Source organism: Acomys minous (genome assembly GCF_964271855.1).
Source record: "Acomys minous genome assembly, chromosome: 7".
Classification (NCBI taxonomy): Eukaryota; Metazoa; Chordata; class Mammalia; order Rodentia; family Muridae; genus Acomys; species Acomys minous.
Window position 1 is genome coordinate 108,087,189 of NC_140488.1, and position 26,178 is coordinate 108,113,366.

The 26,178-nt window shown below is 47.5% G+C and overlaps 1 protein-coding gene across 2 annotated transcripts; it reads right to left on the reverse strand.

Annotated features, from left to right (window-relative positions):
• Positions 1 to 1,516: 1,516 nt before the first annotated feature.
• HDAC6 (histone deacetylase 6) lies at positions 1,517 to 25,805 on the reverse strand. 2 transcript variants are annotated; one of them, XM_084790610.1, is made up of 29 exons: positions 25,648 to 25,805; positions 24,792 to 24,911; positions 24,505 to 24,633; positions 24,265 to 24,353; positions 21,949 to 22,033; positions 21,815 to 21,855; positions 20,679 to 20,775; positions 20,434 to 20,531; positions 18,741 to 18,845; positions 18,553 to 18,621; positions 12,564 to 12,690; positions 12,401 to 12,466; positions 12,252 to 12,311; positions 12,096 to 12,185; positions 10,963 to 11,069; positions 10,792 to 10,859; positions 10,416 to 10,584; positions 10,200 to 10,328; positions 9,695 to 9,863; positions 9,214 to 9,347; positions 8,630 to 8,698; positions 8,319 to 8,511; positions 6,881 to 7,030; positions 3,627 to 3,801; positions 3,033 to 3,514; positions 2,655 to 2,756; positions 2,379 to 2,525; positions 2,156 to 2,284; positions 1,517 to 1,926 (listed from the first exon to the last, which is right to left on the reverse strand). In XM_084790610.1, the coding sequence occupies exons 1-29, from the start codon at positions 25,759 to 25,761 to the stop codon at positions 1,858 to 1,860; spliced, it is 3,582 nt and encodes a 1,193-aa protein (XP_084646736.1). In that variant the 5' UTR covers positions 25,762 to 25,805; the 3' UTR covers positions 1,517 to 1,857. The 2 variants fall into 2 exon arrangements, with proteins under 2 accessions (XP_084646736.1, XP_084646737.1); XM_084790611.1 differs by lacking the exon at positions 25,648 to 25,805 and adding an exon at positions 25,272 to 25,565.
• Positions 25,806 to 26,178: the final 373 nt, after the last annotated feature.

Genomic DNA, 26,178 nt, shown 5'->3' on the forward strand with positions numbered 1-26,178 from the left:
TGTTTCTTTTAATCCAGGGAACTTGCCCAACTTCAGCTGGGTTTATGGATAGCTATTGGGTAGGTTCTGTGTGTCCTGAAGGGAAACAGTTGCAGAGGAAGGGCTGTTTCGTGAGGACAGAAAAACAAAAACAAAAACAAAAACCCACCCGGTCTGAGGCATAAATGCAAATTATAACTCCTTCGGACTCTCTTGCAGCTATGACAATCACAGGCTAGAATTCTGAGCAATGAAATGCAAGGTGGGGCATCTGTAATGCTTTCTCAGCCGGAGTGAACTGGGTTGAAACCTAGCTCAGTTGGTAGTGGTGGCTAGAGATGTAGGCACTGCCTAAAATGTGTGAAGTTGCACCCTCCTGTAATCCCAGCATTAGGGAGGTAGAAGCAGAAGGATCGAAAGTACAAGTTAGGACTGGGGAGACGGTCCAGTGGTTAAGAACACTTGTCATCCTCTTCTGGCATCTGTGGCACTAGACATGCACAAGATGCAAATACATACATGCAGACAAAGCACTCATACAAATAAATTTTTTTAAAAAAATGTAAAGGGTCAGAGTTTGAAGTCATTTTGATCTACAGGAGATCCTATCTAAAAGGGAAGGAGGACAGGGCTGCCCTCCTTTTGATTAGGTGAGCCTCTGGGATGAGGAGGTGGAAATCAACAAAATCCCTAACTGTTAGCCAAAGCAACTTTCATGATGTGGGATAAAACTCCAGAAAAGCCCTTGTTATCCAACTCTGGGGAATTGGTAGAGCAGTCTGTCCCTCCAGGTGTCACCAATCACCACTACCTTGAAGTTAAAATTGAACCCATCCTGACCGTCACCAAGCAAGTCAACGAGACAGATGGGGAAATAGGCCCAGTGAAGCTACTGATAGTTTTCGTGTCTTCTCACCTTAGAGTTCAACTGGGACAGACCGAGACCTTTTATTTGTCTTTGTTTTAAGAAACAGGGTCAGTGTGGTGGTGTGGTAGAGCACAGCTGTAATCCCAGCATTAGGGAAGCAAAGGCAGGTGGATCTCTGTGAGTTTAAGGCCAGCATGGTCTACAAAGTGAGTCCAGGACAGCCAAGGCTACACAGAGAAAAACTCTGTCTTGACCTGCACCCCCAAAAGAAGGAAGAAGAGAGAGGGAAAGAGGGGTGTGGCAAGGCTCACCACATAGTTCTGACTGACCTAGAACTGTATGTAGACCAGGCTGGCCCTGAACTCAAGAGCTCCAGCTGTCTCTATCTTCCAGTTGGGGGTTACGTCTCACTGGTGAGACTCTATTTCTATGGTGGACACTCACTCATTTTCTCACGAGCTCTACTATTTAATCTCCAGCAGAGCCAAGCTAGCTGCCTGCTTCAGTTGTAGTTAGGTTTAAAAGCGGGGGGGGGGGGGGGGGGGGGGGGGGAAGGCAATGGATGGACAGAGCTGACTTGATGAAGACCTCTCCTTTCTTCTTTCTTCCCTTCAGTTGTGCTGGCTGGGAATGAGGGTTTTTTTCAGATTAAAAAAAACTTTCTTCGGATTGCGCAACAACTTAAAACTTTATTAAGAATGCAAGCCTGCCACAGCTTCCAGTTGTCTCCTTCTGTGTCACCCTTGTGACTGCAGCTTCTTAGAGCTACTAAGCTGTCCCCTTTTCCTTCCAGGTAGAAGGGTGGTGTTCCCTGAGGGGGCAGTGGGCAGGAGCATAGCTACAACTGAACATCAGAGTCCTCTTAAAAGGATTTGCACTTAAAGAAGCACCTTGCAAAGGATACTCAGGATGGGTTAAGGTGAGGGCACCCTATCCAAGGTACAGGTGTCAGTGAACTAAGCTGCTCTGTCTGGGGCCTCAGAGTGCAGACAGGCAGCACGCTGCAGGACTTAGTGGGGGTGAGACATGCCCTCCCCAAACTTGTTCTGGTGGGCAGCGTTCTTCACATCTTGCAGATCCTGAGGAAGAAGCAAGGACAAGGTAGGTGAAAGGGAGAGTCGTTCTATTTCAGCCACTAAGAAAAAGGCTGCCACCACTGTAGCCCAGTATGCTATGCCCTCCCACAACACCCATGGGGCAGCCATGCAAAGGAAGTCTGTGCCTCCCCTTACCCAATGACAGAAGGGGTACGGGCTGCAGGAGGGTAGGGCTCAGTGTGCAAAGCTTAATCACCCTGCCCAGGCTCACCTGGTGGTGGACATAAGCCTGACAGAGATAACACCAGGTGGACAGGTCAACACAGCTGAGGACCAGTGGGTGTGTAGAGGCTTCATGGTGGTGGATCATATGGGCATTGATGTAACGGCTGCAGTAGACCTGAGGGTGGAAAGTCATTGTCGGGTTGCTTGGCTCCAGCTCAAGTTTGCCTACTGGGCCACCCTCTACCCAATTCCCTTCTTTTGCCCCATACCTCATAGCAAGTCAGACACACCCAGTTCTCCTGGTGTGTTCCACAGGTCATACAAGGTTGGGCCATATCTAGGCCTGCCGCAGGAATGGGGCATACCGCTATCAAATGGGGACACCAGGATAGTGGGGTGACAGCATAAAATACATCCTAGATTGAGGTAGAAAAAACTGAGTAAGGAAAGGATTCCACAACCCCATATACATCATTTGTTCCTATCTGGAGGCAGGAATGGACAGGAAGCAGCAGGCAGAACCCCCGGGCTCCCCTTGAGCTCACCTGGGCATTGAAGTCCCCAAATCCTTGTGTAAGCATCAAGCTGTTCATTTCCTGACCTCCAGCTGCTTCTCCTGGTATGCCCTCCTCTGATTCAGGGGCCTCCTGGAAACACAGAAGAAAAAGGTACATCTGACAAAGGCTAGTTCTTTTGTTCCTTTTTAAGATTTATATATATTATATATACAGCACTCTGCCTACATGAAGGCCTGCCCACCAGAAGAGGGCACCAGATCACATTCTAGATGATTGTGAGCCACCATTTGGTTGCTGGGAATTGAACTCAAGACCTCTGGAAGAGCAGCCTCTGAGCCATCTCTCCAGCCCCCAAAGGCCAGTTCTTAGCCCTTCTACCCTCTTCCCAGGCATAGTGGGCTTTACCTGAGCTCCACTACTAAGTTTCAAAGTACCAAGACTCTCAATCAGGTCAGGAGACTGCTGGGCTGTTGTTCCCTGTACAGGTGGAGCTCCTATGCCGGGCTTGTCTTCATATGAGGCTGGAGGAGTTGGGATTGGCTCAGTTTCCCTCACAGCCTCCTCTGAGGTGGTCTGGTTACGTATGGTTTCGGTGACTGCTGCTGAGGCACGTTGGTCCATTGTGGCTCCTCCCAGGATCTCCTTAGTGTTGGGGAGGTCCACTGTAGCTCCCCTAGCAGCTGGCTCTGATGACTGGTCCTGAGCCTTAAGTATCTTTGCTTTAACCTGACCTAGAGTAGATTGTTTTGCAGGTAATGTTGCTATGGTTTCCTTCATGCTTGGTTCTAGAACCCTTTCCTTTGATGTGGTCATTCCCTTAGCTGGCACGGGATTGGCCATTTTGGTGACAGACTTAGAACTGCAGCATTCTTCTTGGTTTACCATCCCTGGAATGATGGAAAAGATACATGGGTATGGGTACCACCCACTTCCTTACATCTGATCCTCCCTCCCTTCCTCGAGTTCCCCTGTTGTTCTCAATTTCTCATGTTCACTTACTCATCAACCGCAAACTGCGCCAGAATCTGTGATGGGCTTGGATGGTATCACAGATTGCGGCCAGGGCTCCTGGATGTGGAGGGCGCAGCAAGGAAAGCAGGGGTGGTGGGTCTCCAAGGAGGGAATGGGTGCAGGCAGCCATAGATTCAGAGATGGATGTCAAGTTGTATCCACCCTTTGTAAAGGAGAAGAAAAGGTTCCATGATTGAATTCCATCAGAGAATTCCCAGGGTTAGCTATCCTGACTCCCCAATTAGCTCTCCTTTGTCTAAGGCACTAAAAGTCTAGAGTGGAGAGTGATACCCGGAACAAAGGAGCGTAACACTTATTTGTAAGAAGGGTGGTATTTGGTGTGTGAGGGGGCTGTTGGGGGAATGTAAATTTGCTATCAAGTGCAAGATAGCAAAAACAATACTGATAATAGTATTAATAAATAATAGCTTGCATTTGGTGTTTGCTAGGTTCAATTTTAAATAATTTATGGCCAGGCGTGGTAGCACATGCCTTTAATCCCAGCACTCAGGAGGCTTAGGCAGGCAGATCTCTGTGAGTTCAAGGCCAGCCTGGTCTACAGAGTGGTTCCAGGACAGCCAGGGCTACACAGAAAAAGCCTGTCTCAAAAAAAAAATGTATGCATGTTAACACAACCCTAACAAGGGCAGGTGTTCAGTCTGTACAGAAATATGCCCTGGGGGCTGGAGAGATGGCTCAGAGGTTAAGGGCACTGACTGCTCTTCCAAAGGTCCTGAGTTCAATTCCCAGAAACCACATGGTGGCTCACAACCATCTATAATGAGATCCAATGCCCTCTTCTGGCCTGCAGGTGTACATGCAAGCAGAGCACTCTATACATAATAAATAAGTCTTTTTTTTAAAAAAACAAATGAGTAAATAAACATGTTTTTTAAAAGACCTTCTGACCCCCACAGCAGATCCTAAAAAAGGCCTGTTATGAACTGGGACAGGAATAACCAATATTCTACCTGTAAGAATGCCTAACTTGAGCCGGGTGTGGTGGTGCACACCTTTAATGCCAGCACTTGGAAGGTAGAGGCAGGTGGATCACTGTGAGTTGGAGATCAGCCTGGTCTACAAAGAGAGTTTCAGGACAGCCAAGGCTATACAGAGAAACCTTGTCTCAAAAAACCAAAAAATAAAATAAAATAAAAAATCAAAAGAATGTCTAACGTGAACTTTGTTCTACTTGATAGAAACCTGTTTCTCCTCTTTTTACACATAAGGACATCAAGAGTAGGGAGATAACTTGCCTGAGGTCACAATAGTTGAAGAAGCAGTGCTGGTATTTGAACCTGGGCTGACAAAATAGTCCAAGTTGTTGCTAGCATCACCAGGGAGCTGAGCCTAGGCCCTTGGTATATGGCAGACACGTTCTCCCACGGAACTCCTAGTTCTTCACATTAGTTCACCATCCGCCCTTAGCCTTCCATAAGCAGGCCTGGGCAAATGGTAAGTGGGACTTTTTGGCAGCCAGTTATTTTCTCTGTGACTTAGTGTCACATCTATGAAAACAGCACCCAAACTTGCTGAGGGCTAAGATCATGTCTGAAAGATGTGACAGAAGGAAGACAACATCTTTCCAGTGCATACTGTATGCCAGCAGTGCCTCCATGATTAGCCAGCCCCATCTGGAGGTCAGAAAGCCTAGGCACAGGGGTGGAGGCACCCATCAGTTACAAAAGGTCAGTGGATTTATTTTCTTTCTCTAACATGTTAGGAAGAATCTGGATGATGCGGAAAAGCAGACTTCCAGAGCCAGATGTTCAAGGTTCAATTCTGACCTTTATTACCTGTGTGACCTCAGGCTAGTTACTGGTCCACTCAATTCACTGATTTGTTTTGATGGGGGAGGGCGTTTGAAACAGGGTCTCATGAAGCCCATGCTGACATCAAACTTTATTTGTAGCTGAGGGGGACCTTGATTCCCTTCCTTCCTCTGCCTCCTCCTAAGTGCTGAGATTTTAGGTATGTTCCACCTCACCCACCTCGTTCCTCTGATCTTGAGAGGAAAATGAGTTAAACTGGAGAGATGGCTCAGAGGCTAAGAGCACTGGCTGCTCTTCCAGAGCTCCTGAGTTCAATTCCCAGCAACCACATGGTGGCTCACAACCATCTGTAATGTAATCTGGTGCCCTCTTCTGATGTGCATGCAGACAGAACACCGTATCTCTGCTTCCTAGATGCTGAGATTAAAGGCATGTGCCCCACCCCCATCTTTGTTTTTCTTTCTTTTCTTTACTTTTCTTTCTTTTTTTTTTTTTGAGACAGGGTTTCTCTGTGTAACCTTGGCTGTCCTGGACTCGCTCTGTAGACCAGGCTGGCCTCGAACTCACAGCGATCCGCCTGCCTCTGACTCCCAAGTGCTGGGATTAAAGGCGTGCGCCACCACGCCCGGCTTTGCTTTTCTTTTTAACTTTTAAAAGAATATATAATTTATTCATATTACATCCCGATTGCTATCCTCTGGCTCTTATCTTCCAGTTCCCACAAATAAGCCTTTTTTTTTTTTTTTTTTTTTTTGGTTTTTTTTTGAGACAGGGTCTCTCTGGGTTAGCCGTGGCTGTCCTGGACTCACTGTAGACCAGGCTGGCCTCGAACTCACAGCGATCCGCCTGCCTCTGCCTCCCAAGCGCCACCACGCCCGGCAAGTCTTTTTTTTTTAAAGAGTCTAGTTCACAGTGCTGTTTTCTCAAGTAAACTTTTAAGACATAAAAGTCCAGAAGATTGCCAGACGTGATGGCATACATTTTTTTTTTTTTTTTGGTTTTTCGAGACAGGGTTTCTCTGTGTAGCCTTGGCCATCCTGGACTCACTTTGTAGACCAGGCTAGCCTCGAACTCACAGCGATCCGCCTGCCTCTGCCTCCCGAGTGCTGGGATTAAAGGCGTGCGCCACCACGCCCGGCCTGGCACACATCTTTAATCCCAACACTCAGGAAGGCAGAGGCAGGTGGATCTGTGAGTTTGAGGACAGTCTGGTCTACAAAGTGAGTCCAGGACAGCCAAGGCTACACAGAGAAGTGCTGTGGGGGAGAGGAGGTCCAAAAGACTACTTTACACGTAGTGAATACCCAAGTAAAGCTTCGAAGACTGTTACTATCCTCATTGAAATCTGGTTTGAGACAACAATTCTAGGTAGATCTGTATTCAAAGGAGATTTTAGAAACTGTCGTGAGTGGCATACCCAACTCTTCCAAACTGTCCTCCCAGCATGGGAAGAGAGATTGAGAGCATTACCTCTAGAATAAGGATAATGCGGCCATTGGCGAGGGCCATCAGCTGGTGGGTGAGGTGGGCATAACCGTCAGGGGTCAAGTGACAGCCCCCCAGTGGGTCCCCTTGTGCAGCATCAAAGCCAGCTGAAACCAGCACCAGTTCTGGATTAAACTGCGGTAAAAGAGAAATATGACATGAAGGTTGGGTAGGCAATAAATGATGGAAACAAGGACAAATGAAGGCATGGAAACGCAAGTCAAAAACCAGAGGATGTGAACAGAACTCTGAAAGTAAGGAGCCGAAGATAGGAACCTTAGGAGAACATGTCCTCTCTGTCACATACAACAAGGGACAAACATGAGACACACATGCACATGATACAGGCTTTTCTACACACAGACTATATATTACTACAAGTGTCACACAGCTCCATTCCCAATCAGACAATCCCACACTGACAGGACTGCAAATCACATCATCACACATATGCACTTGGTTTGTCACGGGGACAGTAACACACAGCCTCCCCAGCATAGCCACAATGATGTCCATATCATCACTGCAGTTATTATGGTCATGGCCACAGGAGGCAAACACTTGCACACAGTTATACATCCACATAAAGATCGAAATCCCTGACACTAGTGCACAGTCACATTCATGCAGAGGTAAAAGCACATCCTTGAGTCCAGGCTTGCCGAGTTGTGTCCTCACTGTGTCCTCAGTCACAGACATGCCCATTCATTGGCCCCTCCCCCAGCTCACACACAGACAGGCCACCCCCAAGTCAGAGCCATCAGAGAGACCCACATATAGATACCTGGACCCAGTCAGACAGACATGGATGATGATCTCACTACAGCCTCCCACATTCAGAGGTCTTTCTTAGGCCATCACAAGACAGCGGCATTCAATCACATACCATATCGCACCTATCACACACAGAAAGGAGATGACAGCCACTGTACAGCATCACACACGTATCCATAATATATTCAATCCTGTGCCTGTCTTTTACACACAGTTCCACTGAGATGGCATCTCTTTTATTTTTATTTATTTATTTATTTATTTTTTCAAGACAGGGTTTCTGTGTGTAGCCCTGGCTGTCCTAGACTTACTTTGTAAACCAGGCTGGCCTCGAACTCACAGCAATCCACCTGCCTCTGTCTTAACACTGGGCTCAAGACAGATCTCTTACAGATCCCCTTATAGCCACGCACTCATGATGGCAGACAGATTCAGAAGGCACACTCATGCACACAGCCAGGACATATAAAATGTCATACAGAGAGGCCACTCACATGCAGACATATTGCATGGTCAGACAGACACATAAGGCCATCACTGCCACCCATGTCTCAATAGCCATCAGTCACAGGGTAGTCAACTACACATGTTGAAAAGACAGATATATGCTACCACTTACACAGATGTCACACAATGACCAAAGCCTTACCTCATAGGCGATGGGAAGTATCAGACGATGCCAGGCGGCCAGGTAGTCGGCATCAGTCATGCGGGGCCCACTCCAGGGCAGATTGACAGTGAAGCCTAAACCTGCAGCTCGACCTACTTGGGTACTGGCACCCTCATCCCCCATGGGGAAGAAGGTGCCACGGTCATACCGGTGCACAGACATGTATAACACACTGCCAGGGAGAGGATGGTTTGAGAAAGGGGCAACGACAAGTTCGGGTCTACAAACATCCCTGCAGGATGGCTCGATACCCTCCCCACCACACTCTCACCCAAAGGCCCATCCCTCACCTGGGGTCATCCTCAAATATGTGCTGAGTCCCGTTCCCATGATGGATATCCCAATCCAAGATCAGGATCCTGGGGAGGGAGAAGCTCTGTTTAGCGGCTTGGGACATTTAGGCCTAGGAGAGGACTATGCCTAGTAGAATCTTGAGGACCACAGATAACTTGAGAAAACATTGCCATCATTGTAAGAATGAAGGCCCAACCTTGGTTTCCAAGCGCTTTACTACGGGCCTGAACAAGTACTTGAGGATAGGCCTGAGAATCTTCAGGGGACTGACTAGGGACTAGGCTTGGCTGACTAAATGTCACATGCCAAATCCTAGGTCTTTTGGATTAAATACTGGGCTTGGGTTCTGTTGGGATGATCTGTTAGGAATCAGGAATGCTGGTATGATACCCTGGAAACTAATTTATAAAGCATCTAGACACCATGGTCTGGAGGCACTAACACAACCTTCCTGGGTCCTTCATGGTTAAGTGCTGCCCAGTGGACCCTTGCTTGTTTCTGTAAAAGCTCATAAGGGTGTACTGTGGGTCTGCCAGGTCCCTGGAAAGATTAGGTTTTGGGGTCTCTGGGAAGCCCTTACCGCATGGGCCGTTTAACAATGTCTTGGGCATGGCGAGCAGCCACAGCTACAGAATTGAAAAAACAGAAACCGCAAGCAGAACCTGGCTCAGCATGGTGTCCCGGGGGGCGCACTATTGCAATTCCATTTAAAACCTGTAGAGGAGGCAGAGGCAGGCGGATCACTGTGAGTTCAAGGCCAGCCTGGTCTACAGAGTCCAGGACAGTCAGGGCTACACACAGAAAGCCTGTCTCGGAAAACAAACAAACAAACAAACCTGTAGAGGAGCAGTGAGACTGATCCCTAGCCCTCTGTTCTTCCTCCCTTCCCTTTCTCCTGTCTACGCTATCAGCCACCAGGGCATCCACTCCGAGGTATACCTCCCAGCAGAGACTCTTCAATTGCCTCTGTCCTCCTCAGTAGGGGCAGGTGGCCCCTTTCTCTCTATTTCCCCAGCACCTCATTTCTTCACCCTAACTGCACTGGCACCCAGAAGACACACCTCTCCTGAGAGCACAGCTTCCACCAGGCGGCAGGCAGAGCCTGCAGCAAGCTTTGCACAAGAAAAGGTGCTGGGGCAGATGTAAATGGAGTCAAAGTTGCCACCTTCACGGTGCAGGTCCCGGGTTTTCATCTTTTCTGTGTCCCGGAGACGCTCCAAGTACTGAGCTCTAGAGACACAGAGGAGCGACGAGTCACAACTTATCCCCAGATAAGAACTTGGATCGCTTGCTGGGCGTGGCAGCGCACGCCTTTAATCCCAGCACTCGGGAGGCAGAGGCAGGCGGATCGCTGTGAGTTCGAGGCCAACCTGGTCTACAAAGTGAGTCCAGGACAGCCAAGGCTACACAGAGAAACCCTGTCTCGAAAAACAAAAACAAACAAACAAACAAAAAACTTGGATCGCTTGCTGTGGGGCAGTAGCTCCACCTTGGGGAAGAGCAACAGGCCGTACTGGAACGTCCCTCTATTCCCACAGCTGGCCTACTCCTAGCACAGGGTCTGACCTGTGGCAGTTAAGGATCTCAGCATCCAGGGCAGGCCGTGCAGGTAGGATGAGACAGCGAGCTGCAAGGCCCAACTCTTCCAGGTGACACATGATCCGTAAGATTCGCTGAGGTGTCTCAGGATGATGGCTAGTAGTGGGGAAAACCAGAGCCAGGGGTTTAGTGAATGAGGTGAGTGATCCCACCACCACTTAGCCCAGCCCTCTGACCACATACTTGTCCCACAGGTTGCAGTGAGTCATCATTTTTTCATCATAGACCAGTCCAGTGCGATTCTGGAGTACCGGCCACGTATCCACTGTCAGTGTAACGTCCTTCCAGCATTGTTCCTCCTGTTCCTCTTCTAGCCTGTCTTGCTCCGAATCCCCTTCATCTGGGGGATCAACTAGAAGGAGGGGCTCAGATCACTCTACATCATGAATTTGGATCTCATCATACTCTGAGACAAATGTAGCCCAGACATAAGACCTAAAACCCACACAACCTTTCCCACCAAGGCATCCTGGGAAAGCAAGAAAGGATCTACAAGAGGGTATCCGCCAACAGCTCATTCCATGTCTAATGCTGACCATGGCCATTCCCCACCTCCTACCTGCTCCCATAAGGATCTCCCAGAATGGTTCGTGGGCTTCTAGAGTGCAGGAGATCGAAATCCGGGCACTGTTAGGAGGGGTGAGGGGAAGCAGAAATGTGGTGAAATGCCCCCCCCCCCCCCGGAAGCAATAAGGGCTCTCCTTTCCCGTGTTCCCCCAAGGCTACTCACCTCAAACAAGGTGTACCAGGGAACTCCAGAATGGGGCAAGGGTCTCCAAGAAGGGTGTGGAGTGAGGCACTGACACCCTTAGCCAGGGCATGGAGGTTATAGCCACCCTGGGGAAGGAGTTGTTGGGGGAGGCAAGCAGAGGACCAGGTATTACCAGGCAATGATACTGGTAAGAGTAACAATATTTGGGCACATACTGTATGTCAAGCAACAAGAAATCTAGAGGATGACTTCATTGAATCCATTGGACAATGATGGAAAGTGATTACCATTATCATTTTGCCCACTTGATATAAGGGAAACAGAAGCACAAAGAATTAAAAAGTGGTAAGGCTGAGCCAAGAACAACAGTTCAAAAAAATCCCACAAATTTTGAGGACGGGGGGAAGGGGCTAGAGAGAGATGGCTCAGAGGTTAAGAGCACTGGCTGCTCTTCCAGAGGTCCTGAGTTCTCAATTCCCTGCAATCACATGGTGGCTCACAGCCATCTATGATGGGATCTGGTGCCCTCTTCTGGCCTGCAGGTGTACATGCAGGCAGAGCACTGTATACGTAATAATAAATAAATCTTATTTTTTTTTGCAATAATTATTTACTTTATAATTAGGAATGTTTTTGCCTGCATGTATGTATGTGCACCATGTGGGAGCCTGTGGGAGCCCCTGGAATTGGGAGTTATGGATGGCTGTTAGCCACCAGGCTAGGAATTGAACCCAGATCCTCTGCAAGAGCAGTAAGTGCTCAACAACTGAGCCATCTCTTCAGCCCCAAGGAACTTCTGATATACATGAAAGCTCTTGTTTCATTTTCAGTTGTCCTGAGAATGGAACCCTTTGCCTATATTAGCTTAGTATTCTACCTTTTAACTCCACCCCAAAGGCCCAAAAGGCCTTTAAGCCTTCATGTGGGCCAATGAGATGGACGAGAGGATAAGAGGCCTTGCCCCCAAGCCTGACCTGAGTTCAGCCCCACCTAAGGAATCTACATGGTTAGAGAACCAACTCTGAAAAGTTGTCTTCTGACCACCACAATCATGGTACATGTACATAGTGTGCACATACATATACACAGAACAAATACGAAAATTCTAAGCCCACTAGGATCTACAGGGTGAGATATGGGGAGTTACTTACCTCCAGAGACAGAATCAACTTGCCTTCTGCCAGACCCATGAGGTAATGGGTTAGGTGGGCAAATCCTGCTGGAGTGGTGGACATCTCTCCCTGAGGGGACAGGAAGCTCAGCGTACTCCCCTTTGACTGCCTAACATCCCCCAAAACCTGCCTTACCTTGGGGTCTCCTTGGAGGGCATCAAATCCAGCAGCCACTAGAACGAGCTGAGGCTGAAACTGAGGGAGTGTTTTATATGAGAATGCCTGCCTTCATGGATCATCCCTCAGTATTACCCTTACCCCCAAATTTCCCCAATCTCCAAGACCTCAAAGGCAATTGGCAGCAGGATGCGCAGGAAAGCAGCAATGTAGTCAGCATCCCGCATCCCCACCTGCAGACACAGAGGCATGATGAACAGTCAGCCAGTCACCTTTCTTGAGCTTGTGGGAAGGCAAGGCTAGGTTCACTTTAGGTAGGCAGACACTGACCTTGTTCCAAGGTACATTGATGGTACGGCCTTGGCCTGGGCCAAAACCAGTAGCGGACCAGTTAGAAGCCTTAAGGTGGGGCCAGAACCGACCCTGCTCATAGCGGTGGATGGAGAAATAGACAACACTAGAGGCAGAGAAAAGAAATGTTGAGGGATGACTGACTAGCATGCATTAACTCAATCCCTGGCATAGAAAAACAAAACAAAACAAAGCCAGGGTTGCTACACAGAGAAACACTGTCTCAAAATACAAAACATAACAATAAAACCAAAAAGAACCAAACCAAATCAACAATAAAAAGAGAATCGAGGAGTCAAATTTAAGACTCCCAACCTACAGCTACAGCACTTTATTCAACAAGTTGTTTTTACCAGCTACTCAATCCATTCTCTCTTTTTTTTTTTTTTTTTTGGTTTTTTGAGACAGGGTTTCTTTGTGTAGCCTTGGCTGTCCTGGACTCACTTTGTAGACCAGGCTGGCCTCGAACTCACAGCGATCCGCCTGCCTCTGCCTCCCGAGTGCTAGGATTAAAGGCGTGCGCCACCACGCCCGGCTTCAATCCATTCTCTTTGTCATAAGTTTTTCCAATTCTCAACCTATACTCATAATTCTTCCATTAGCTTACCCTTCTATTCACTCACCAACTTATTTTTCTATTCATTAATTCTCCCAGTGTTTTACACATTTTTCTTTTTCTTTTTTTTGGGGGGGGGCAGGGAGGGTTTCGAGACAGGGTCTCTCTGTGTAGCCTTGGCTGTCCTGGACTCACTTTGTAGACCAGGCTGGCCTCGAACTCACAGCGATCCGCCTGCCTCTGCCTCCCGAGTCCTGGGATTAAAGGCGTGTACTACCACCACCCGGCTCTTTACCCATTTTCTACATATTCATTGCTTTCCCACCAGACCCCTTCTGTCAGTAAATACTGCTGCCTCTTCAGTGTCAACACAATTTCAGACTCAAGTCTAAGGTCTCCAGAGCTACTGGGTCTACTCAAGAACCTGGGCAGTGCTGACCTTGGGAGAAACGCTAGGTCACGTCTTCTCATTGCTCCCCTACCCCCAGTTTATTGTCCCACTGGAGGTCTATGGGGGTCATGGAGGAACTTAAATGCGGAAGCCAGTTAGGGCTGTAAAGAGCCTGAAGTTCATATTGAAGAACCTAGTGATTCCACTGAAAGAAGTGAAGAAGAGGTGGGGAGGGCAGGGATGAAGAAAGAGAAGACTTGGTTTTGTGTGTAGAGCTAAAATGAAGGATGCTGCCTAAGACTGATATAAAGTCAGTGAAACAGTCCTTCTTCCTTAATATTTCACAAAGTCACCTCTACTACTTCTATTTCATAGGTGAGAAAGTGCCCATAGGGATGAGAGAGACTAACATACAAAACTGATAACACACAAAACTGATGCTGAAAAGACACAATGTAGCTGGGCATGGTGGCGCACGCCTTTAATCCCAGCACTCGGGAGGCGGAGGCAGGCAGATCTCTGTGAGTTCGAGGCCAGCCTGGTCTACAAAGCGAGTCCAGCATAGACAGCCAAGGCTACACAGAGAAACCCTGTCAAAAGAAAAGAAAAGAAAGAAAGGAAGGAAGGAAGGATACAACGTGCAGGTTCTGAAGAAAAAGATAAAGTCTACAGGTTCACACTGAGAGGACATTATGTACATGTTCTAGACAAAGAGATATGATGCAATTCTACAATAAATCTCCTTGTAACAAAAAAGAAAAAAAACATAATCTAGACAGGGTTTCTCTGTGTACTCCTGGCTGTCCTGGTCTCCTTTTGTAGACCAGATTGGCCTTGAATGCAGAGATCTGCCTGCCTCTGTCTCATGAGTGCTGGGATTACAAGCATGCCTCACCATACCCAGATGTAAAAAACAATTCTTTTTGTTTGTTTGTTTTTTTCCAGACAGGGTCTCTCTGTGTAGCCTTGACTGTCCTAGACTCACTTTTGTAGACCAGGCTGGCCTGGAACTCACAGTGCCTCTCGAGTGCTGAAATTAAATAAAGGCCTGTGCCAACACACTTGGCAAAAAATACCCGAATTCTTATAATTATGAGGAAAATTATTTTGGGATGGGTGGGAGATGAAATGCCCATACAAAGCTCTAATCTTGAGTGGGTAGAGGATGATTTCTTTGTTTTGGCTTTAATGTGGAGTCTCTCTTTTATGTAGCCCTGGCTGCCCTGGAACTTGCTATGTAGACCAGGCTGGCCTTGAACTCACAGAGATCTGTCATGTCCAGTCTGGATCATTTGTTTTTATTTAATTATATTATATTATTTTAAAGTTTCTGACACTGACAGATAAATACTAGCTTTAAAGTTTCAGCAAAGTAATGAGTAGAAGAAAATAACAACACTGGAGAACAAGAATTCTCGGGAGGGAATAAATAAGTGAAGGCTTGAACAAACCCTATTCCATAAGAGCTCCCAAGCACTGGGATTAAAGGCATGTGCCACCATCGCCAGGCTAAAGTACTTTTAATCTTTATTCTAATAAAAACAAGATCAGGCATGAGAGGGTATAAAACAAGAGAAAAAGAAAATGCTTGTGCTAGCCAGGCGTGGTGGCGCACGCCTTTAATCCCAGCACTCGGGAGGCAGAGGCAGGCGGATTGCTGTGAGTTCGAGGCCAGCCTGGTCTACAAAAGTGAGTCCAGGGCAGCCTAGGATACACAGAGAAACCCTGTCTCAAAAAACCAAAAAAAAAAAAAAAAAAAAAAAAGAAAAAAAGAAAATGCTTGTGCTGATACAATATGTAGCTAGGGATGGTGGCTGAGGGATATGAATCTCAAGCTAGAGGCCAGCCTGGACTACAGAGAGTAAGATCAAAGCCAGCTTGTGGTACACAGTAACACTGTCACAAAAAAAGTCAGAGTACATAATTCTAAGGGAGGGTTTACAAACGGAATGAAGGTCATCTTTCAGGACACTGAACAAAAGTAAAAAGTGATAGAAAATACGAAGCCATAGAGGGGAGCTGGAGCGCTATCAGCAGTTAAGACAGTAGTTTGTTCGTCCAGAGGACCTATGTTTGATTTTCAATACAAACATGGCAGCTCACAATTGCCTTTAAGTCAAGTTCCAAGGAATCTGATGCCCTCTTTTTGGCTTCTTAGGGCACTAGATATGCATATGGTACAGACATACATGCAGGCAATAACAACAATATACATAATTTTTAAAAATTAAAGATTTTTTGTTTTGGTTTTTCAAGACAGGGTTTCTCTGTGCAGCCCTGACTGTCCTGGAGTCACTTTGTAGGCCAGGCTGGCCTTGAACTCACAGCAATCCACCTGCCTCTGCCTCCCGAGTGCTGGGATTAAAGGCGCGCACTGCCACCACCTGGTTCTAAAGATTTATTTTTAAAAGGCCATACAGGGCTGAGGCTATAGGGCAGTTGGTAGCATGCTTACCTAGCATCCAGCCCTAGGTTCTATCTATAAAGCAGGCCTGGAGGTACATGGTATAACCCTAGCAGTCAGCAGGAGGAGGCAGGAGGATCAGCAGTTCAAAGTAAAAGAAAAGAAAACAAAGAACAGACCATCCCTTAGGGCTGAGGGTTTAGAGGAGGAAGTCAGAACTGACAGGACAGAGAAGAAAATAAAAAATTAAGTTAAAACTGTAAGAATACAGTAGATTAGATGAACTTTCATCTAAAAAAAGATTTAGCAGAGAAACGAGAAATCTGCTTAGAGGAGGCAGATGTAGCAAAGGTCTTGGGCTGCCTGTGGAAGAGGCAGAGTCAATACCCTGTTGACTGAAACTTTAGCATGTGGACTCCATAGGTACAGGGGAAGGAACTGTCATCCCAGACAGCAACACACCTGCCCTGCTGTGTCAAAGGGAAATACCTCCTGTCCCCACTTCAAAACAATAGGTCACCTTCGGTAATATACAGATTGATTTATTTATTTACTTATTTTAAAGATTTTTTTTATTTAGTATACAGTATTCTGCCTGCATGTAACACCTGCAGGCCAGAAGAGAACACCAGGTTTCATCTTAGATGGTTGTGAGCTACCATGTGGTTGCTGGGAATTGAACTTAGGACCTTTGGAAGAACTGGCAGTGCTCTTAACCTCTGAGCCATCTCTTCAGCCCCAATATACAGATTTAAATGCCAGCTGGAGACTTTATTTCAAAAATCAAAACAAAACAAAATACCAGAAAGGATCAACCTAGGAGGTTTAACCTTTTAACAGGAGTCTGAAAGAACAGAGAAAATTAAAGTAATTATCAAAGATCTAATAGAAGAACATTGGCAAAGATAGAGGAGAGGTGTAAAGCTGCAGATGTAAAATGTCCACGCACAGCGGGCGTGGTGGCGCACACCTGTAATCCCAGCACTTGGGAGGCAGAGGCAAGCAGATCACTGTGAGGTCAAGGCCAGCCTGGTCTACAGAATCAGGACAGCCAGGACTGCACAGAGAAACCTTGTCTCAAAAGCAATGTTTAAAGAAGGAAACATCTGCATAGAATCAAGGGCCATAAGATGTACCGAAAGTGGATTCTACGTAATCAGTTGGGTGGAAGGCCAGATAAAACAACTATTCTTTATGATATATAATATCCCTAGTGGCAAGGATGTAATTCTTTTCTGCAGGAATGGTAAATCGGCGCCCTTCAGGAGTATAGTTTGGCAGCATAAACCAGACCTTAAAGCATGTTGGTCTGTCTGACTCAGCAGTCTACTATTAGAAATCAATTTCACATGCTGGACAATAGTGGCCCACACCTGAAATCCCAGCACTCGGGAGGCAGAGGCAGGTGGATCTCTGTGAGTTTGAGGCCAGCCTGGTCTACAAAGTGAGTTCAGGGCAGCCAGGGATACACAGAGAAACCCTGTCTAGAAAGAAAAAAAAATTGTAGTTCATTGCATTAATCAGAGTATTCAAGTGCTTGGATTAAAGGCGTGTCACCACGCCCGACTCACCATAGTCTTTTGTAGCACCAACATGATATGTCCCCAATATACTGTTAGATGTGCCAGTGAACATATGGAGAATTATCCCATTGGTAGTGTATTATTAATAATAATGAATACTTACATATGCTTAAAATTCTGAGGCTATAACTTCAACTGTCAACTTATTTTTATTTTGTGTGTGTATGTGTGTGCTGTGGTATGTATATGGAGGTCAGAGGTCAACCAAACTGGCAGGACTTGGTTCTTTCTCCTTCCACCATGTGGGTCCTGGATACCAAACTCAGGTTGTTAGGCAAGTGCCTTTACCTGTTGAGCCATCTTGCCAGACCCCTACTTAATTTTTAAGAATAGTTTGAAGTGTTGTCATAATTGAAAAAACACACCAAGTATTACCACTCCAGCTCAGGGGTAAATGGTTGAACAAAACCTCCAAATACTGGGTAGTGGTGGCACATGCCTTTAATCCTAGCACTTGGAAGGCAGAGGCAGGCAGATCTCTGTGAGTTCGAGGGCCAGCTTGGTCTATAAAAAAAGTCAAGGACAGCCAGGACTCTGTTACACAGAGAAACCCAGTCTTGAACCCGCCCCCCCCAAAAAAAAAGAATTAAAAAGAAAATGGAAATTGGGCTGGAGAGATGGCTCAAAGGTTAAGAGCACTGCCTGCTCTTCCAGAGGTCCTGAGTTCAATTCCTGGCAACCACATGGTGGCTCACAACCATCTATAATGAGATTGGGTGCCCACTTCTGGTGTGCAGGCAGAATATTATATACATAATAAATAAATTTTTAAAAAGATCTCCAAATACTTATCAAACTCCACCCCTTTTACTTCTTTGCAGGACATGGTAACCTGTAAGGTTTGGTTTCACCATCTGTAAAATGGGAACTCCAGTTTCTGCTTCCGAGTGAAATCAGGAGCCAATACATTTCCTGGTTGCAGGACAACTCAATGTGTATGAATGCCTTCCCCTCCTTCCTAGCCCCTATGGCTGGGCCTGATAGTCAGTAGTAATTTAGGAATACCAGCACTCAAGGTAAGACCTGGGATATACCTGGGGTCCTGGTCGAAGATGAACTGTGTTCCTTGACCGTGGTGCACATCCCAGTCCACAATAAGAACCCTGAGAACAGGAAGGAGGGGAGCTCTGTACAAGGGGATCAAGTGAAACATGGAGGAACATCCTAGACCACGCATCCCTACTCCATGCTACCCACATTCCATCTGCCATTTGCTACCGACCTCTTAATACGGTGTTTCTTTTGAGCATAGCGGGCAGCAACAGCCACATGGTTGAACATACAATACCCGTCCATAAGACTGTGTTGGGCATGGTGTCCAGGAGGCCTAAGCAGGAAAGGGAAGGTACAGTTTTAGGAGTCTTCCTCTACAGAGATGGAACCTCCCATGCCCTCAATTCTTCATGTAGAGATTCTGTAAATCTGCCAGCAACTGAGTAACTGTGGCTTTTGAAGCTTCACCACCCGCAACCCAATGCTTTCTCATCAGAGATTTAAACGTAACCATTAAAAGGCACCCACACACCCATTTGGCATTGTGGCACATAGCTGCAATACTAGGAAGCAGGAGGATCTATAGTTCAAGAGTAGCCTGAAATATATAGTGAGATCCTGTCTCAAAAAAAGAAAGAAAGAAAGAAAAAGGAAAAGAAAACTATCTTTGTACCATTTTTTCATACCCAGTCATTTTGTTATGTAAGCTTAGCTGAAATGTATATAATAAAAAGTACTATCTTTTTATGTGTCACTGGTATTGGCTATGGTATTTGTTTGAAACAGCAAAGACAGGGGAGTACTGAAATTCCCAGCAGCATAGGAGTAGCTAATTTCAAAGTATCCTTGCACAATGGCAACTCACTCAAGTATAACCCAAATACTGTTAAAAGAAAGCTTTCAAAGATATACAAGTCTTGGGCGCTGGAGAGATGGCTCAGTGACTAAGAGCACTGACTGCTCTTCCAGAGGTCATGAGTTCAATTCCCAGCAACCACATAGTGGCTCACAACCATCTGTAATAGGGTATGATGCCCTCTTCTGGTCTGCAGGTGTACATGCAGGCAGAGTACTGTATACATAATAAATAAATCTTAAAAAAAAAGATATACAAGTCTTTAAAAAATGCGAAGTATGCAGGACACGGTGGCACACGCCTGTAATCCCAGCACTTGGAGGGCAGAGGCAGGTGGATTGCTGTGAGTTTGAGGCCAGCCTGGTCTACAAAGCGAGTCCAGGACAGCTAAGGATACACAGAGAAACCTGGTCTCGAAAAAACAAAAAACGAAACAAAAAAGCAAGGCGTGGAAGGGAGGCCATTATGTGCTTACTGACATTGGGAGTTAAAAGGGGATCAATCGAGGAGGACAAAAGCAATCCTCAGCATTTTATCAGTTCTAGGGAGTCAGCTATGACAAGATGTTCTATGACCTTCCATGGGCAGCAACAAAACAGAGAACAGAAGTTGAGATGTCAGTTTGTTGACTGCATCTGTATTTCAAGATGTTCCAGATAGAAAAGAAATATATCCCTGTAAATCAATGGACTATGATACTTACCACTTCCTAATTGGATAAGACTATGTGTGAGAGCACCCAGAAGTTACTGAGCACCTTTCGGGAATACATTAACAAGGATAGGAGGTAGAATTTGTATAGAATTTCCCTTCATGCCATTTGACTCTTCAACCACACAAAGACACAGTACCCAAGTTAACACATTTTACATTTTTTTGAGAAAGTGGCTTATGTAGCCCAGGGTGGCCCCATATTTACTATGTAGCTGAGGCTAGCCTTGAACTCCTGAGCCTTTCCTCACCATCCTCCTCCAAAGTACTGGTATTACAGACATGTATCTCCATGTACCACTATGTGAAAAGACGTGTTAAAAAATGTAAGAAGTAAAATTCTTCAGAGTCCTACCTGATGACGGCCATACCATTCCGAATCTCATCCCTTAGGACCGCATCTACCAGTCTGAGGACAGAGCCTGTGGCCAGGCAGGCACATGAATACGAGTTCTGGGGACAGTAGAGAACCAGAGAGAAAAGAATGAGAGAAAGCACTGCCTTGTCTATTCAGCTACTGTTTCCCACAGTGAGGTTGGCATGGAGATGGGAGACCCCAGAATTGCTGGCACACCCTGGCCTCACAGTTGCCATCCATACCGGATGCAGATAAACTGAATCATAGGTGCTGGCTAGTTTGCGAAGTTCTCCTTCATTCATGTACTGGGTTGTCTCCATAAGATCAATGTATTCCAGGCTGGAGACAGAAGACAGTGGACAGGATTTCGATCCCTGTTCCCTCCTCCACCCCAGCCATACCTGCTACAAACCATACCTTAAATCAAGTTAGGCCTTCGCAGTCAACCTGGGGGTTCAAGTGGGATTTAGGCCACAGTCCCTATTTCTTCTCTAGTCCCCCTCATCTCCAGTTATATATTCTGTTCCCTGGAACAGCCATCCCAAATCAAACTTCTAAGCCTCTCGCTATATTGTTGCAGTTCTGTTCCTCCCTTCCCTCAGTTTTTTGTTTTTGCTGAACTCAACTCATGTTTTGCCTCTCGGAGCTCAGCTCACATATCCCCTTTGCCCAGCTAGTTTTCTGTGAGACACACTGGACCAGGCCTCTTCCTTTGACTTCCTACAGTTCCCACCCCCAGGCCCCTGACCACTCCAGCAGATATCCACCATTAGGTTTGTTTGGACTGTTTTGGTTTTTCTGAGACAAACCAGTCTCAGCTGTGTAGCCCTGGCTGTCCTGGACTCACTCTGTAGACCAGGCTGGCCCTGAACTCACAGCGATCTACCTGCCTCTGCCTCCCGAGTGCTGGGATTGCAAGTGTGCACCACCACACCCAGCTTGACATCTACCATTAAATTAACAAAGCAGGTTATAATAACACTAGCCCATCAGTGTTATGACCTGCAAGATGCTTTCAGGGACCTGACACACATTAACCTTCATGAAAGACAGATATTTTTCTTTAGGGAATGGGAAGCATTTTCAGACAGGGTCACATGAAACCCAAGTTGAACCTGCTACGTAGCTGAGACTTGTGTTGAATTTCTGATTCTCTTGTCTTCAGGTCCCAAGTGATGGAATTATAGGCATATACCATCACACTTGGCTGGAACTTGGGTTTTTTTGTTTTTGTTTTTTTAGCAATAAGAGATTCAGAGAGGTCGAGGGGCTTGCCCAAGGCTGGCCAGTCTATGGGATTCTTTCCCAGAGCATTTAGCCTGTCCTGGTTGGGCTAGGGCATCCTCCTTCCCGCCCCACCAAGCTCCCAAGTTTTCACCTGTGAACCAACATCAGCTCTTCTTTTTCAGCAAACCGAGCCTGGGGAGACAGGAGGAATAAAGAGGTAGAGTACAGGCTGTGCCTAGGTCTTGCCAGTTCCCTGCCCACTACCTGCGGGCTGCGGAGATTCACCTGAAAGGACACGCAACGGCTTGGGAGTCCCTCCAGGAGCAGCTGCTCTTTGATGGCGTGGAGCCGTTCAGGACCTTCAGGGAAGCTGAGGAGGTGGAGATGCAATCACACACACACACACACACACACAAACAGGCAAGATGCCAGGGAGCATAGCTGCTCCTGTCACATCTCCCATCCCCCCTCCCATAGGTGCTCACCTCTTTCCAGCAGCATAGGCCTCTCTTCCTGTCATTTCTCACGTCTTAACACTTTCCTCCCCGTTACCATTTATGCATCAGAATGTCCAGTCAGAGCTGTCTGTCACGTCACCTTCACCAGATCCTCCTTACATCTACCCTCACTCCCCCAATAGTTCCTCCTGTCCATAGCAGGCAGGCTGTGGTAAGAATTCCACTCAAAGCCCTTTTATAGCTCTGGCTCCATTTACAGTAGAAGTCAAAATCTCTCTCTCTCTCTCTCTCTTTTTTTTTTTTTTTTTTTTTTTTTTTTTTTGGTTTTTGGTTTCTCTGTATAGCCCTGGCTGTCCTGGACTTGCTTTGTAGACCAGGCTGTACTCGAACTCACAGTGATCCGCCTGCCTCTGCCTCCCAAGTGCTGGGATTAAAGGCGTGTGCCACCACTTCCTGGCCAGAAGTCAAAATCTTTATCATACCTAGAAGGCCCTAAAAAAATAAATCTGTCCCCAATCCATTTCTGATTTTTTTTTTAACCACATGCCTCCTCTTTCACTCATCTCACCGGCAATGGTCTCCTTGGTCTCCAACTAAGCCACACACCCTTCTTCAGCCAGGCCAGTGGACTTCAACTGGCTTTTGTGCCTAGAACACTCTTTTATATGATGACTCCACAGTTCACTCCCTTAGCCCCCCTTGTGTCTTTATTCCAATGTCAGCAATACCTTCTCTGGCTGTTGTCTTACAAATGAAAGCAGCCCTTACCCTCAAACTTTCCTCTCTCGCCCACCTTGGTTCTTTGGGTCAATACTGCTCTAACAATGCATTAGCTGCTCCTTGATCACTTTTGAAGACAGTTTTGTTTACTGCTGTATCCTCAGCAAATGTACGCCATAAACGAAGCCTTCTGACATCATGAGTTAGTTTTCGGTCAGGACAGGGGAGATAGCCACTCTATTTGTAAATATCAGTGTAATGATTAACAGACAATGGCAGGGCCTAGTAGGATATCCAAGATCAGATGTGAGAAAGGTAGTGGCCAGCCAAAAGCTTCTGTGAGAGCCTCGAGAGTTGTGGGAGTTGGAAGAGGGGTCAGCCAAGGGTGAAGATCCAAGGCAAGAGGGTGCAGGGGCATGCTGAAAGACTAGCAAGGAGACCAGTGTGGGTGAGGTTAACTGAAGGAAATGAGGAGAGGACTGGCTGAACAGCAGGTCACAAAGGGTGATGGGGAACCAAATCCCGTGGGACCATAGAGGCCAGGATAAAGAATTCAGACTTTACCTTAAGAGCAATACTCTGGCCTGGAAGTATCTTAAGAAAGGGAACGTCATTTCAAACATATTTTTTTAGGCTTCAATGTGGAGGCTGGAAGCAGGGACCAGTGAGAAGTCAGATAGTGAATATAGAACATACAACCAAAAGAATAAGCAGATTCTTTTGGAAGTAGAGCAAATGTGGCTTATTCCAGTATAAATCTCTCTCCCTCAAGGAAGGTGCTGGGACCCTATGTGCTAGATAGTCCAGGCCCCCTAATAAATACTTCTAGCCAATTATGGTAGCTCATGCCTGTGAGCTCAGTGCTCAGGGTGCTAAGACAGGAAAAATCAAAGGTCTGAGGCTGGCTCAGGCTACATAGTGAGTTCCAGGATAGCCTAGGCTATAGAGTCCCCTGGTTTTATCTTCATTAAACACTTTATCCTGCTGTTGGCTGGTTAATGATCTCCCTTTGTGCTCACCGATCAGTTGAGAAGGGGCTTTTCTATTTTGTTCACATATATCACCAACTCCTGTCACATGATAGACACTTGATAAATGCTTATTGGCCTAAAAGAGAACTCTTTCAAAAATGATCCCCGCCAGGCGGTGGTGGCCCACGCCTTTAATCCCAGCAATCGAGAGGCAGAGGCAGGTAGACCGCTCTGAGTTCAAGGCCCGCCTGGTCTACAAAGTGAGTCCAGGACAGCCAAGGCTACACAGAGAAATCCTATCTCAAAAGACCAAAGAAAAAAAAATCCCACCTCCCTAAATCATCTGCTTCCAGACTACAGGTTAGGATAAGGAAAGCTTCACTTTTGCCTGGGGGGGGGGGGAAATATGTACGCTTTCTAGTTCGGGGACAATTTGGAGGTCCCAGCCTCACCTGTCATCCCAAAGGCAGTGGAAGTCATTTAGCTGCTCATCAAATACCAATCCAGTCCCAAAGACTAGTCTTCTCTGACTGTTGAAATCCTGCCGGGGTGGGGTGGGGGTGGGGGAGGAAAAAAAAAACACTGATTCGTTCAGGGGCCCCAATCAAGAAAACACTTCACATTGTCCAGGTTGGATAAAATCATTGTTTTGTTTGGTCAAGAAGGACTGACTGCACCCAGGCCTCTCTCACCAGCCGTTGAAACCCCATGACTAGGTCGTCTTCAAGTGCTTGGCTGAGCTTCTTCATTTTGCCTTTCTTCTTCACGTCCGCTAGCTTGGGGCTGGAGTGGGGTCCAGTACCCTTCTTAACACTTCGCTTCTGCCAGAGAGAAGGATCAGAGTGTGGCCATGGCTGGCTGGCTTTACCTCCCCCGTGCCCCCCCCACCTTCCCCCCTCCTCCCTCCTCCCTCCCTCCCCCCGCCCCCCCCCCCGCCCTGGTCACCCCGCGCCCGCCCGGGGCCAGTCTGGAGCCTCACCGAGGTGGCGCTGGAATCCTGAGGGGGCGACTGGGGAGTGTGCCTAGTTCTTCGCTGCCTGGTGGCAGAATCTTGGCCGGTGGAGGTCATGGCTATAAAGCTTTCACTCCGCGGAAGGACCTGGCAGGGGTGTAGCTGGCGGTGAGGCGGCAGGAGTGTCCAGAGGACCCCACATCCCCACCGTTTTGCTTTTTTTTTTTTTCCTCCCAAGGCCCCGCCCCCTATTCTAGAGCGCATCCTTCACACTGGTCCATTCCCCTACCTTCTAAACCCCGCCCCTCAAGGCCATCTTCTCCTACTGAGGAAACCTGGCTCGGTCCGTTCCCCCTGGACCTCGCTGCTTTTACACGCTCCTTTCCTCATGTAGGCTATTCCCTAAATGAGGTCTAATATAACCCTATGCTCAATCAGGCTCTTCTAAGGCCCAACCTTTCCAGTCAGCGCCGCCCACCCCCTCTAGTTCCCCACATCCTTTCATACCTTTAATCCTCGCCCTGAACGCGGGGCTTCCAATACCTGCCCGTTTCAGCCTAGCTCCCCGCAGAGACCTTTCCAGGCGGCCTGAGGAGGCGGCGGTGGCCCTCGGCACCACCCTTAAAGCCTCACTTAACTCCACCTCCGGTAGGGGGGCCGAACCCGCACCTTCCACTCCCTCAGAACTCGCCCGGAGCCTTTCACGGTGCACTGCCCCCCTCCCCCGGGGGACTCAGGGGACTGCCCACTCCAGTCAGAATTGACCAGACCCCGCCCCCTTCCCAGACGCAGACCGTTTAACCGAACTCCCTCAGCCAGTCTCAAGCCTCCGCCCAATTCCCGCCCGCCGGCGACGTCGACCAATCCCTGCCGTCCTACTCACAGGGTACTGCAACTCTACCCAACTCCACCTCTCTAGCCAGTTCTGCCTTTCTCTCTCGCTTCTAAATTCCGGGCGACCTCTGTGGCCCCGGGCACCTGATCCCCGCTTTTCCATTGGGCTGGCGTTTCATTGGCCTGCCCACATCCAACCCGCGGCGCAGAACTAGTCCGCTTTAAAGGCCTCAGGATCACGCCCCACCTCTCGCGAGAGCTTGACAGGAGCGGGTCATACTGCGCCTGCGTGGTGTGCTGTGCCACACTGGTTCGAGACCCGGATCTGCCTCTAGGGCTCCCGCCCTCCTAGTCTGTCGCTGCCATTGTTCTGGTTGCTACGGCTGCCAAGTCTCAATTTCAGGCCAGTCATCGTAGGAGCCCTACGGATCCGCAGCAGGTGTGCTGTGCAGTGATTCGCGAGGAAAGAAGCTAGGCTCTTCAGAAGGAACCTTGTAACCTTCCTGCGCAGAGTCTGGCGATGACGTAGCTCGGGCCTGCGGGCGACTAGTCTGAGATAAAGGCTAATAATGGAGTTGTG

Coding starts and splice junctions, on each gene's coding strand:
- HDAC6 (XM_084790610.1), bottom strand. CDS start 25,761: ATGGAAAAGCGGGGATCAGGTGCCCGGGGCCACAGAGGTCGCCCGGAA. Junction 20,532..20,678: donor ATTCAGTTTATCTGCATCCG/GTATGGATGGCA, acceptor TACTGTCCCCAG/AACTCGTATTCATGTGCCTG. Junction 7,031..8,318: donor TACTTCCCATCGCCTATGAG/GTAAGGCTTTGG, acceptor CTTTTACCGCAG/TTTAATCCAGAACTGGTGCT.